A 15,131-nucleotide genomic window follows, 5' to 3' on the forward strand; every position below is an offset into this window, starting at 1 on the left:
CTTTCTGAGAACGCCTGGCTTGTACGAGCGCTTTCGACTCTGTAGCGCTGTCCGTGCATATCTATCTATCTATCTATCTATCTATCTATCTATCTATCTATCTATCTATCTATCTATCTATCTATCTATCTATCTATCTATCTATCTATCTATCTATCTATCTATCTATCTATCTATCTATCTATCTATCTATCCCTTCCTTCTATTCCCATTCCGCCTTCGACCAGGGTAGGGTAGTCAACCAGACTCTTGACTAGTTAACATCCCTGCCTTATGTCTCTCTCTCTCTCACCCACACACACACACACACACACACACACACACACACACACACACACACACACCTCATCGACGGCGGTCGGCCAATGGAACAGTACACTTACGAAATAAAAGCTTTGCGAAGTCGGCGCCAAAACCCATGCGCGCAAGGAAGCACTTACGCCATATACGTGTTCGTAAGAGCAAATGCCGGCGAATCGCGATGCTGGACATATAATTGGCGAAGGCGACCTGCCAGGGGCAAACAGTATACTGACGAATGAAATGCTTTGTGAATCCCGCCCCTGGATTCACAAAGTTTTCGTCCGCGTTCTCCTTGCCATTGGGCGGCCGCGTACGCTCATCATACGTCCAGCATCGCGATTCGCTGTCATTTGCTCTTACGAACAATTTGAGCGCAAGAACTTTTTTCTTTTTGTGTCTGCGTGTGTGTGTGTGGGGGGGGAGGGGTATACGTGCCCTGGACCCATATCTTAAACCTTACTTTTCCATTCCAGATTGTGGGCTCTGTGCAAAAACTCTCTACGGGAACATCAGATACGAGAACGTCAACTTTTTCATGCCTGCAGCGTACGTGGAAAGCACCTTTTACAGCCACCTGAAAAAAACATTGCCCGCTCGCTTGACTAAAACACCTTACAAGTAGGTCTTAAAGCTGGCGCGCGCATACATTAAACCTAAAAGAACAAAAACCAAAGCTGTAGGGAAATATAAGTAAAAGTAAAAGAAAACGACACATTGAACAAAAAGAACAATCATGAAAAGAAGAGTGCACATACAGCAAAGCCTCAAGTTATCATGTTACAGGAAACACTGACGTCTAACGTGACCTTAACGGATTTCAAAGTGGAAGTTAAGGATAATGAACAGGGCAGAGGACTCGCTACTCTCATTAATAGTAGGTTGGCGTATATTAGACATGATCTTCACATGGCAGATTGCAAGATTGAATATATTATGGTGGAAGCAATCTTAGGTCGGCAAAGGTCATGTCAGAGGAGCGTTTACCTGCTTAACCTGTACAGTAGCCCCCAGGACACGAAGCAGAGTTTCAAATCTCTCTTGACCAAGGCAACCAATCTGGCTAAGGATGCACCGTTGCTTATTGGAGGGGACTTCAATGCACCATATCATGTGTGGAAGTATGTTTATAGCACTATTAAGGGGGAGAGACTATGGCAGCATGCACTAGACTTGAATTTAACTCTGATTACAGACCCCTCGTATCCCACCAGATGTGGCACGTCGACATGTAGAGATTCGACACCTGATCTCACTTTTGTTCGAGGGGTGGTGGATTCGTCCTGGTCCAATTCTAATATAGATTTTGGCAGCGATCATTACATACTTATGATTACTTTGGTAGTGGCTAATAAAAAGGAGCGCACATTCAGGATGGTTGACTGGGATGCATTTAGGAAACAAAGAGCGCAGAGAATCGAAGATGAGGGAAATGAGTTAACCTTGGAACAGTGGACTAGTCAGCTTAAAAGTGACGTTGAGGCGTCCACTAAAGACGTTCAGACCGATATTGAAACGAAACACATGGATAGTCGCCTGGCACATTTGTTGGAAGCCAAGCAGTCGATGTTGGCGAGACGGAAGGGTCAGAGATTGAATAGAAGGCTTAGAAAGCGTATAGCAGTGGTATAATCAGGAAATTGAAGACCGTTGTCGGGTACTGTGCAAGCAGCAATGGGATGAAGTGTGCAATTCTATTGATGGTCGCATTAAGAGGGGAGGCGCCTGGAGTTTGCTCAGACATTTACTAGATGAGACAAACACTAAGTCTAATCAGAGGACTGTGATAGGTAAGCTGGTCCATCAGGCGTGTCGGGACTCCACGGAGCAGGAGTTGCTGAAGGATTTGGCTGAGAGATACCTGCCGTTGGAGACCTGGCACGATACACCTGACGTGATTTTGGAATATAGTGGGGACGAAAATGCAGCTATGGATGCGGAATTTACTGAAAGTGATATAAGGATGGCGCTGCAGAATCTTAATGGTCGATCGGCATCAGGGCCGGATGGCATTACGAATAAAATGCTACGGAATTTAGACGATGGGTCAATTGAGTTTCTTACGCGGGAGATCAATTGCCGATTGAAGGAAGGCTCTTTCCCGGAAGAGTGGAAACTTGCAACTACTGCTCTGATACCCAAACCGGGGAAGGTCATAGGGCTTGAAAATCTCAGACCCATTTCCCTGACATCGTGTTTGGGGAAAGTCGCTGACCATGCCATTTTAAATAGGCTAACGCGTTATGTTGAGGGCAATGGGGTCTTTCCGCACTCGAGGATAGGATTTCGGCCCGGCCTCTCGACTCAGGATGCTATGATCAAGATTAAGCATCAGATCCTTGACCGGCGGACAAGGGATATATATACTAAGGCACTAATTGGACTTGATGTGGAAAAAGCTTTCGATAAAATCCGACATTCTTTCATTCTACGGGTGCTATCGGACTTGAATATGGGGCAGCGGCTTTTCCATTTTGTCAAGGCTTTCCTTACGGATAGAAGGACATGTCTCAGGTTTGGGGAGATAAAGTCGGAAGCCTTTAAATTGGGTTGCTGCGGTACTCCGCAGGGATCCGTACTCTCGCCTATGTTATTCAATCTGGCGATGTCGACGTTGGCTAATAGACTGGATACTGTCCAGTATATTGGCTATTCTATCTACGCGGATGACATTACTATATGGAGTGTCGGTGGTAGTGATGGAGAGCTTGAGGCTAGGCTGAAGCAGGTGGTAACGCTTACGGAGGAGTATCTGGGTCTCATGGGGCTCAAGTGCTCCACTAAAAAGTCGGAGTTTTTGATCTTCAAATCTAAGAAGCTAGGTCGTAGGCTGAGAGGTTGGGTACCGGAAGTTGAGCCTTGCATTAGAATTCATACTAGGGAAGGGTCGGTGCTACCCAAAGTTGAAGCAATCAGGGTCCTGGGTTTTGTACTTGAAGCAAACGGATCGAACATTAGAACCATTCAGCGTATTACCAAAAAGACAGAGGAGGCCATAAGACTTATAAGAAGGATCTCTAATAGGCATAGGGGTTTAGGAGAAGAAGGTGCGATGCGCTTAGTTCACGCATTTGTTATGTGTCATTTCCCGTATGTGGCAGCTATGCTAAATTGGAATAGGGGGTCAGTCAGTCAGTCAAGAACTTCAGTGAGGTCCTGAGGAGTTTTAAGCCGTTAGAGATCCCATACGGGGAGCTCCTCGGGCCGAAACCGTAGGCGACGCCCAAGTCGGGACGGGAACGTGGTGACGCTCCGCCAGTTCTTGGGCCCTCTGGACGGCCTTGAGCTGGAGTTTGAGGTCCGGGCTTTTGAGGGCTTCTTCCCATTCGGGCTCACTAGAGAGAGGGCCCTTTGGTAACGCGGTACATTGCCATAGCATGTGCGAGAGTGAGCAATAAAGTTCTTGGCAGTCTGGGCGAGAAAAATAAATTGGAAGCATTAATCAGAAAAGACATCAAGGCTGCGCTTGGTCTGCCTATGACTACGTGAAACGATATGTTATTACGACTGGGTTTGCATAATACTTTAGATGAAATTGCCGAGGCTCAACGTACCGCACAGAGGGAGCGGTTGCTAGGTACACCAGCGGGTAGGTATATTTTAGAGTCAATTGAAGAATCGGTGGCTGTGTCGCACGATAGGGCGCCCCTACACGAGTTGAACGGGAACCTTAGGGCAAATATCATGGTTCGTCCGTTTCCGCGGAATGTGCACCCCGTGCACAATGTAGGGAGGCGGGTCGCGATAGCTAGGGCTTTGTTGCGAGAGGCAGAGGATCAGGAGGAGCAGTCTGCGTTTGTTGACGCCGCATGGATTAATGGTAAAATGCTTATTCGGTGGTGGTGGTAGATGGCAAAGGGAGCGTTAGAAATGCTGCTTCCATTTATACCGAAGATCCGGGGGTTGCTGAACAGGTGGCTATTGCTCTAGCATTAACTGATTCAAGAAGAGTTTTGGTGTTTAGCGACTCGCGATCTGCGATTACAGCCTTCTCGAGAGGACTTGTTGCGGAACCGGCCAACAGACTGCTACAAGGTAGGGATATCACTTCGCATACAGTTACTTGGTTCCCGGCGCATATGGGGACAGTGGATGGAGCCCCGCGTAACCTCAACGAGGTGGCGCACAGGGAGGCACAGGGAGGCACAGGGGCTGGATCTCCCGCTCCTGAGTACAGGGACCAACTGTTAACCTACAACGAAATCACCAAGCACTATTACTTAGAGCGCAGGGCATTCCCGCTGCCACATCCTAAATTAAATAGGCCGCAGGCAGTTACATTAAGGCTTTACATTAAGGCATTACAGAAAGGCAATTGGACTATGTGAGAAACTACGAAACAACAACGCGAAGGTCGGAAAAGAGCAACGACAGCGAGTTATGAAAAATATTACGCTCATGAAAATTACCATTATGAAGACTCAGTATTCCGCGGTCCGTTGAGTGTTGGTGGTGACAGGTAGGAACACGGAGAGGTCTACGTTCTCCGGTGATCTTGCGCGGAATACGAAGCATGACACAACTGAGGAGTTCGGGACAGGTGAGGATGCCGTGAAGGAGTTTGAAAGGAAACAGAAGGTCAGCGTGAGTGCGTCGGGAGCGAAGTAAAAGCAATGACAACGATCTAGCAGTGCTGGTGCAAGGTCCAGGGTCCGCATCAGCAAATCGGTGATGGCATATGCTTAGAATCTTTTTTCTGAACCCTATCTCTATGACCTCACTGTTGGATCCATAGAAAAGCCGTTTCAGACGACCGACCCGTGTTCGAGTTGAGGAGGACAGACCGTTAATTGTGTACGACTTGCGGAAAGGTGCAGCAGAACTCAATGCCCTCGATAGTCTGCAAACAGAGCCCAGAGGGCGCACCCATGACCCGCATTTCAACACGTTTAAGTTGAGCATGAAAGTGTAAGGTTGTTTTAAAAAAGCACACCGAGATAATCAGTATCACTGACCTTACACGATGGTACAGAAACTGCAGAATAAGAAAAAGAATGCTTGCTTTCTTGGGAGTGAAATTTGCGGCTTTGGTCTTAGCAGCATTCAAGGTGAGGTTATCTTTGCGCCGTTTAGAAAAATAAAACAGGCCAGACTTCAGGACGTGGCAGCCACCAACAGTATATGGATTTCCTTTAAAACCTTATGTCATCAGTATATAGAATGAACAAATAATTTTGAATACAGGGAAGAACGTCATTAATAAACACATTTTTTAATGGAGCGGTTCATGCAATACTGATCCTTGAGGGATGCCGGTAGTGGCCGTATACAATGAAGTGGTCTGACCGTTGACGTTAACACAACACAATCTATAAAGGAGATAACTGCGCAAGAGATTGACAAATGAAGAGTCAACACTAAACACATGACCTGCGTCATGAAACTGGCGAGATTCGCGATAGTGCAGTGGCCGGTGAGAAATCCACGCTGATTTGGAATCAAGGAGTTCTTCACAGTAAAAGACGTTATATTGCTGCGAAGAGAAAGTCCGAAAAAAATCTCATACGAGGCACAGAGAAGAGAAATCTGGTGATGGTTCGAGACATATCGGTTTGACAGCCAGACTTAAATACAGAGAAAAAAAACACGAGTAGTTTTCCACGTGTGGGGGAAAGTGGCAGTAATCAATGAGGCATTAAATATAGATGTCGGTACCGGAGCAAATATACTTCCGTATAAGCTTTTAGAATTGCGGATGGAATGACATCAAGGTTGCTGAATAGGTCAGACTTCATGATGATGATGATGATGATGATGATGATACATTATTATCAAATCTGCAAGTACAAATACAGAAATCAGGTTCGTCTGAGCCATCGCAGTGTCACTGTGATGGCTTAGGTGATGATGATGATGATGATGATGATGATGATGATGACGACGATGATGACGACGACGACGATGATGATGATGATGATGATGATGATGTAATTTTTATCGCCATCTTGAGCTTGTACATTGAAATATCGGGTCTGTCAAAGCCCGAGAAAGGTTTGCGCTGCAGGAGCCCGAAACATCGGCGACGGAAGACAAATTGTAACGAACCTTCGACAAGATCGAAATCATTCGTCGCTACCCAGTGAACGAAACAAACAAACGGAAAACAGCGCGACGATATTCCCACATAAGCGAGGTATAGAGCAGTCGACAAACAAATAGCATCACACATCACACGGGTCACCGATAACTTAACATATCCGGTACACGGTGAGCTGTGAGGTCGCAGCGAATGCGTCGTCCGGGAGTACGTTGAAAATATTTGGGAATGTAAACACGTCTCGTGTAGCAGTGCCACATGTTGTACATAACCCGACGGGGCACAACGAAACGAGGAAGTTTTCGGGGGGATCGAGGCGCGGTGGGTGTTGGGACGTTCGAAATCGGAGTTCCGTGTGTTTCAAATGTGTTTCAAAATCCGACAATGGCGATTTTTATTGCCGTCTGCGTTTGTGACGGTGCGTTACTGTCTTAATTTTGTTTTTAATTTTCTGTTACGTTTGAAAATGTTCATTATGGAAAAAAGAAGTGAGGCGTGCAGACATGACACAAGAGTAGAGAAGTGGACAACACGATCGCATATCTATAATGGTGGAAGTGCGTGCGTGAGTCAGCCTTCGATTACTTTACATAAGGAAGAGATTAAGTGTGTTAACAGTTATCTGTCAGGTAGACCGGCACGTGTACCCGATTGACACGTGGTGATACCATCCCAGAGCTTACGCAGATGAGTTTTGTGTCTTCTTTCTTTTTTCGCCTCAGTGCTCCCTTCAGTTGATAGTCGGCGTTCGTGTTGTCCACTTCACTTCTTTTTGCATAATGAATCCTTACCAACTAGCTCAACTTTCTGTCGTTCTATGAAAACGTTCGCAATTTGTGTACTTCCAGCTTGCGTGTTACCTTAATTTATGCATTATCTACTTATTTGTGTGAACGATCTAATACATCTTTTTTTTAACTGTCACCCCCTCCCCCCCTGCTATAATGCGTTCGAGGCGACGCAGGTATTTTGTAAATAAAAAAAGAAATTTAAACAAGTGACGCGAGTCAGCTGTTTCCACAAACAGTGAATTAAAGGAAGAAGGCGAGACGGAAACAAATCCGCACAGTCCGCCACACGGAGAATTGTGAGTGATGCTTTCCTTCCAAAAACACTCTTCGAAATGGCAACGATTCTGTACTGCCAAAGAACCGAAGAAAATATTTTATATTAAATAATAAAAACGCAAAGCTCCCGAGTCTAGTACAGATGTACGGTAAGTGGCTGTGCCGGGAAGGGTCACAACAACAACAACAACAACAACAACAACAACAACAACAACAATAATAATAATAATAATAATAATAATAATAATAATAATAATAATAATAATAATAATAATAATAATAATAATAATAATCATAATAATAATAACACATAGACTAAGTCGACATGGTGAAATCGATCAGAGCAGCAATATGGAAGATATAACGCCAGCGAAGCCCTGGGGGAGTGAGCTCGTCAACTTCATTTTTTTTTCATAAATAAAGCGTTTCTCACTCCCTGGTTCCCCAGCGCTGTGCAAATATTGCATGCAACTGTCATGCTCCCAAAGATACTCATGCTTTTATATATCGTCCCTATTATTATTATTTGCATGCATTCCGTTTCAAAATGCTAGAGTGCTTCGACGCAGTGCCCACTGAAGCGGAGTGAAGACACAACGCCAGTGCAAGATTTCAGTAGTGCAAATAAAAAATATTATGCCAATAATAAATAAATAAGACTAAATAAAAAAAATCCCGCCTCCGTTCTACTTTGCGAAAATAGATCTACAGCGAAGCTGTTGCCGACGTTACATTGTATATAACCTCGGCAACATAGCCAGCTTCGCCGTACACCCGCTTTCACAAAGTAAAACGGGGGCAGGATTTTTTTCTTTTTTATATTTTGAACAGTGTTTGCACTGATGTCGATTACTGTCTGTGAGACAGATGCGACGGCCAGAGCGCCCACGCATCAAGGACAGAGACATTACGTGCATGCACACGCCAACTGTGCAGCATACTTCTTTACTCTAGTGGGCCCCTCTGTCTGGCGCAAGGCGTTATCGAAGTTGTTCCATTTCTCAAAGTAAGAATACGTCCGAAAAATGTGTAAAGTACGACTTACTCGCGACCTGCAGATGCGATAGCATCGGACTGTAATTCGAATACACGAGAAAACGCAATTCTGTTATGTGAAAAGTAAAAAAAGAAAAAGTCATTTTCCAGCTGCCGTTTCTTTTTGGGTGAGCACAGATCGAAAACTTCCGACCAACTATAGGATAACAGCTTCGCTGTAATAAATAAATAAATAAATAAATAAATAAATAAATAAATACATAAATAAATGAGACACATGTCGGACATAAATAAATAAATAATATAACCGTTTACCCATTTCCCCTCTTCCTCCACACTTCGATTTTCGGACCAAGCATCAGAAGTCAATAATTTTTTTTTTTAATCGCTCTCGTTATTCAACGACGACTTTCTCCGCCTGCTACAGTAAATTTGGAGGTTCGAGACGAAAGGAAAGTTTCTGCTGACCGAAAAGACTCGTAGCAGAGGCGGACGTCAGAGACTAATTTATTCCGCAGATCTGTCCATATACGGTGCATGGATCCGTATATATAACTTGGCTTCGGGCATGCGGCAGACTTCGCACGTTAATTTTTGCCGCAGCAACCTGTTTACAACAAAGCAAAAGGCGCGTCCTAAAATTGGCATCACTAGTTAACTAGTGATACCAATCACTATGTCACTAGTTAACGTCATTAATGATTAAGAAGCTTATTTGCATTTATCCTGCAGTTTCTCCAGCGTGTTCGGCCACTGCTGTGAACTGTATCCGGCAAAGTCTGTCATTTTATCTCAAACGAGGTAAGAAACAGTCGTCGCTGAAGAAAAAATAAAAGAAATAGGTACGTACGATATGTATACAACCAATACTCACAGCTTGGCATAGTCGTCTGCTGGCCTTACGACAGACAACAACGGAAGTCTGGCGTATACAGCTTGGCTGAGTCAGTCAATAAAGTACGTCAAAGTTCCGGTGTTTGTTTATATCGCAGTTTTCGCTTTCACCACATCACCGCATGCAAGTTTTCACGGCCGAGACGGCCGCGGAACCTTACGAGTTTACTCTCAGTGGTCCGAGAACGGATGCTTCACAACTTCGCACAAGTCGAGCCCACGGTTACATACGACGCCGCGCTTGGATTCGCCCGCCGCACCATAATCTCGCAACAGTGTAATACGCACGCACGTGTACGACACAAGAGCGCAGTGACGGTATCTCTCTCTCTTTTTTGGTGTTGTTGGAGTTATTACTTCTGCTAGTGCAACAGCTGGTTGTGGTCGTCACCGAAGTCGGCGAGCAGACGCACACACGAAACCACGAAGCGATCTCTAACGGCTCGACTGCCATATATCGCTCGCTGTTTTTTTTTGGCCGGATCCCTTCCCCCAACTGAGAAATCGATAGTGCAGAGTGAGCACTATAGAGGGACGAAGATAAGAAGTGGAGGAGGGGGGACACCCGATAACGGCGTTCACCTCAGAAAGCAACGCCTCTTCTTTTGTGTGTTCGTTCGTGCGTCGTCTGCTGCTGCTGCGTCTGTGCAAACGACAAGCGTTTCAGTCACTGCGTCAGGTAAAACAGCTGGCGGTGATGGTTGCCTGGGTTGGACATTTGGTGACTTCGTGACAGACGAAGTTGTTGTTGTAGGGGTTGGGGGTAGGGGCAGAGCGGATTCGTGAGGTGCAGTATTATTGCGTTATGCAAACTCGCCCAGGAGCGAGGCAGGTTAGGAGGAGGAGGAGGAGGAAGAGGAGGTTGTATCCGGTACGACCATTTTTGTCCCTGTTTGTGCAGACATATAATAGTTTGCGGCGGCAGTTCACCTGACACAGAGAGCAGACATCTGTGCTCAGCAGGGGTCTGGCAGATAGCTCTGAAGCTTAGGTCTGCCCAGCGACTCCATGCAGACGTAACAAATTTCAGTTGGTTGAGTGCGCCTGGACTTGTTTGTTTGCTTGTCGTTTTGCTGTCTTCTTTTTCTTTTTTCGGACCAAAGCACTGGCACTCGCTTTGCGGTGAAGGACTTCGTCCGAACACCTCGAATATAGCGTATACTTGTGCTGGAATTGCAGGTTTACCGTCTTCTTTAACAAACGTGGAATTTAAGAATGCATAGGCGACCAGACGTCAGGACGGCGCCGAGGTCAATTCCAGTGGCAATAACGGTGTCCTGCGCTGAGAGTATGTAACTGACAATTGAAGGGCCGCTAGAAGCGGCTGTGCACAGCAACGTGTAGCAAGAACGGTTGGGTAACGATGTCAATCTAAGGTCGCAGCTTGTCGCATTGAAAAAATACCAGCGCAAGCCCGTCTAGGGCGCCACTGTAACAACGGGTCCGGTCGCGTGCCCGATTCGTTGGAGGTTTCCTGTGACGTCACCGTACGCTGTCGAAAAATGACCAGTAACGTGGCAGCATGTCACACGATGCGGAACAGGGATTGGACGTGGCTAGCGCGAGCGATTGGTCAGTACAGCGAGCTCTTGACGCAGCGTATGGAGTTCGGCGAACGCTTCTTGACGCGTCACGTGACTCAGGATAACCGCTGCCTCACTAATGCACGAATTTGAGGTTCATCATTTGAGATTCATCTTCCCCTCTGATACTAAAACGCGTAGCCGGAGTGTTTAAAATTGTCATGTGTATACACGTTTGAATGCGCAAGCTAAGTCATTTTTAGGCTTAGAGGTTTCGAGCTTCGCAAACAGACACCGTATCGCCGTTACTCAGAGATTACCTGAGCCAGATATCTATATCTCCAGTTTCTGTGAGGGTCGTTTTGAAGACAATGACCGCTTGAACGACGCTTTTGTTTGAATTTCTGGATGTAGGTCGACCGTTTTAGGCGTGGCCTTTTCAGGCGGAGACAAGCCAATTTGAGTACGACATTGATGGACAAGAGAATCGCTTTGCACGGCGCGATTTTAGCTGTGGAGGATTTCTAATCTACATCAAATGTGGGTAGATCGCATCAATAATTGACACAAATTATATTTCTAGTTGCGGAATACGAAGAGCTATAGAGAAACCAGCAGCAAGCTTATACGAACGCAATAAGAGGGGGAAATGGAGACCTCTGCTATCAAAAACGAGCTACACGTTGAAAAGAGAACCGTTTAATTGAATCGACGGTTATCTTTTAAGACGCCTTCGTGTTCTCTGCCCAGCAAAGCTGTCAAAGTGTAACGTTTCGACTCTCGAATCTACGCCGCCTCGACAAAATAGAAACTGATAAGGCTTAATGCGTCAGCAGACGTTATCTATCCGAGCCGCAAGACATGTTGGACGGGAGATATCCGTCTGCAGTGATGACAGAGAACAATGCCGCGCTCATCTTCGCACTTCACATCGGTATTTTCATATGAACTGTTTCGGCAGCGTCCCAACAACAACTCGCCTGTAAAACAGGCGCAACGATAAAAAGGAAATTACACAGACACACTAGAAAAATATCTGGATTCAAAGCTCGCTTCCCGAGTTGCACCGACGTGCGTGTCAGGCAAGTCCACATGAAAACAACAGACGACAAAGTTGCAACAGGTGGTCGTGCGGAACAGACGGCGACTCGCTGAAGTGGCAAGCCAAAATATATGGCTTTTGAGAGGTGGGTTTTGCCGTATGCTGAAATAACTTCACAGGAAACGACCGGAAGTTTCCAGGTACGCAAAGCAAATAATTCAGCGCCGACTCGCTGAAATTACAAATACGTGATTCGCACACAGAAGTGAAAATAAAAAGAAGTGTCGGACGCAGCAGCGATTTACATACGTCACACCATCCGATGATCTTGGAGCAGACGCCTCTACCTCCGAGTTGCCGCTGGTAGGCTGTATAAGGTCATTGCGTGTGCGCCTGATTTAAGGCATATTATCACAACTTAATTACAGGTATTACATATACACACGGTATTTAGTGTAGTGGGGTTTCACGATCATGCTACGAAATGAATATAGTGCTGATGAGAGGCGGGGAGAGGGCGAAATAACAAGGAACCATAGCCTAAAACTTCCCTATACGACGCTCCAAAAACGCACAACTGGAAAGGCGAAAACGACAAGGACTTCCTGTCATTCCAGGACAGACGGCAAACAGTCTGCAGCACACCGCTGCGAGCAGTTTCGCGTCGTCGAAAACTGCGCGTGTCACTTGTCATTTTCTAACGTCACCATCCACAGAAGACACCAACGTCCCTATGCCAAAAACTCGCGCCGTTGGTCTGAAAGCAGTTACTGTCCTGTCTCTAAATCCCGGGAAAATTCCTTCGTGGCAGGAGTACGATACAGAGGGTGCATTTACTGCAGAGCTCGCGACGATGCCTTCAAAAAGGACAAGGGTTTCAGAAAGACGTTACCATAGGCCACGAGGAGATGTGGTGGTACGAAAGTTGTCTGCGACTTTCTTCAAGCAAATTATTGCGTATGGCGGCATTGCGAGAGGGGCTTCCCGGACAGCAGACGAACGGGACATGAGCAGACGACAGCAGCAACAGCAGGAGCTATATGCAGGTAGACTATCGCACGCAAAGCACACGCACGGTGCGGAGCAAGTGACGGCGTCTTGAAGACGTGCAAGAGCAGAGGCGATTGTATTTGCGACAGTTGTCTGCGGCTTTCTTTACAGGCCACTTGCATATGGCGGAGCTGCAGGACGTGCTTCTTCGGATGGCAGACGAACCGGACAGAAGCAGACGATCCGCAGATACGAACGTCGAAATCCGCACACGCCGATAGACAGATCATTCGTTGCACGTCGTTCCCGCGACAACAGCGTCCTGCTCGATGATCGCGTCCACAGTCATCATCCCGTGCGCAGCGGAAACGACGCTTGGTCATGAAGCAACATCCGTGCAGGATGCAGAAATAGGTAACACAGGCCACAACGGTACATATATATATATAGCGCAACGCACTTCAGGCACTGTACGGCGGAGCGGGTATAATCTTTTGGAGGGTGTGCGCGCGTGCGCGCATGCGCGGGCGATCGTATGTGCCACACTGCCGAACAAACAACAGGTGATACCTGCAGCCGTGGCGGTGTGCAGCTCGACTACGAACTGTCGCCTGAGCGGCGGTCGCACGCGATTTCGACCCTCTCGACTCCCTCTCGGCCGTACGCGCAAACCAACACACAAATCGCGCCAGACACGTGCTTCTCGTCAGAGGTCGAAAAGGAGAGAGAGAGAGAGAGAAACCAAAGCTCTCGTGCATGGCGCCGTGAGACGACGCCGGAAAAACAAATTGGTGCGAGGTCGCAGCAACCGCTGTTGCTCCCCATGCTTCACCTAGACCTACGCGTTATTTGCTTTTTGTGCCTGACTTTGTCGCGTGTATGGCGCGTCTGCCCGGTTTCGTTTTGTTTACTCGTTTGCTATGATATATGGTTTGCTCGCTTGCTTAACGAATGACTGGAATGCCTGCCCGTTTAAACGGCGATGGATGTTCTCGCTTTTTTTTCCGTCGAGCCAGTCGCAGGGATGCGCTCTGTTTGTACACAGGATACATAGGGAGTTTGCCGCTTGTTTACGCGTTTTCCTTTACAAGCACGCATTTGCGCTCGCTCGCGCCCCCCCTCCCCCGCGGATGCATTCGATCGGTCTCTTTTACAAGCCTGATCGATCGCTCCCGCTGACCAACTGGCGAACACGCGCGCACAAAAACAAACACACAGATAAACACATTGACACACACACAAGCACATAGAGACACACACACTGACACACAAACAAAAGGATAGAAACACACACACATAGAGACACAAGCTGAAAACACAAACACACAGGCACATATAAGCAAACACGCACGCACAAACATATATACTCAAACACACACAGTCAAGAAAACACGCACACTGACACACACAAACATACAGACACACAAACACACTGTTGCTTACCTTCTTGATCACCACATCTCTCCTCCCCTTCAGAGGGCACTCGTCGTAATCTCTCGTTTATGCACCTTTTCTCACACGCCCACCCTACACCATATGTACATAGCTCGCTTACTATGCTGCTCATCGAAAACCCAGCATTCGCATTCTACGCAGGTGAGCGAACAAGAATACAACGAAGGGAACATTAAGGGTGAACAAGGAACTGTGGCACTGGTTGTAGGCCCCACGAGGAACAACGCATCCGCTAATATGAAATACGAGTGAACGGCCAAGATTTTTGTTAAGGGAGCATACCCACCCATTTTTGTCTCTCTCTTCGGGCGACACGGATACAGCACACATGTGTGAGGCCCATATACCCGACTTTGTACATGCGGATAAGAAGTGCGCTCTAAGTTCTAAGCACGTGCACAGGTGTCAAACGCATTAGCAAACGGCGATGCTTTCTTTCTTTTCTCATTTAAGCACTCCAGTTAAAAAGGCATTCGAAATCCGCTATAGGGACCGGTAAATATTTTTTTTTCAATCGGCTAAGCATCGTCTATTAAGAATACTTCAGTCTTGCTTTCCTTTTAAGACCCATAGACAGCACGCAATTATTTTGAGCAATACCGCTAACTACATCTTCGGTTCAAATGCGAAGAAAAAATGGATCAATACGTCGTTTTTTCGCTTCCAGTGGGCCGCTATATTGTTTAACTAAAACCACGTCCCTATTTCAACTGGAACAACCGCCACAGCCACCTTTAAAGACACCAGTAACCTAAATGTTCTAATTGCAACAAAATGTATTCTCTTCTACGTAGAAACATGCCTGCGAGATTTCAGATCAAACCGAC

General features: G+C 46.5%; 1 protein-coding gene across 2 annotated transcripts in view; it reads right to left on the reverse strand.

Moving 5' to 3' along the window:
• LOC126529421 (acetylgalactosaminyl-O-glycosyl-glycoprotein beta-1,3-N-acetylglucosaminyltransferase-like) overlaps nucleotides 1-13,509 on the reverse strand; it is a 70,079-nt gene extending 56,570 nt beyond the window's left edge. The window contains exon 1 of one of the 2 annotated variants that reach the window (XM_055069590.1): nucleotides 9,275-13,509. In XM_055069590.1, coding sequence (XP_054925565.1) covers nucleotides 9,275-9,284 — 10 coding nt within the window. In that variant the 5' untranslated portion in view covers nucleotides 9,285-13,509. The remainder of the gene's footprint in view (nucleotides 1-9,274) is intronic. The other variant, XM_055069592.2, reaches the window with a different exon arrangement.
• Between the last annotated feature and the right edge of the window lie 1,622 nt (nucleotides 13,510-15,131).

This window comes from Dermacentor andersoni, chromosome 8, assembly GCF_023375885.2.
Source record: "Dermacentor andersoni chromosome 8, qqDerAnde1_hic_scaffold, whole genome shotgun sequence".
Lineage (NCBI taxonomy): Eukaryota > Metazoa > Arthropoda > Arachnida > Ixodida > Ixodidae > Dermacentor > Dermacentor andersoni.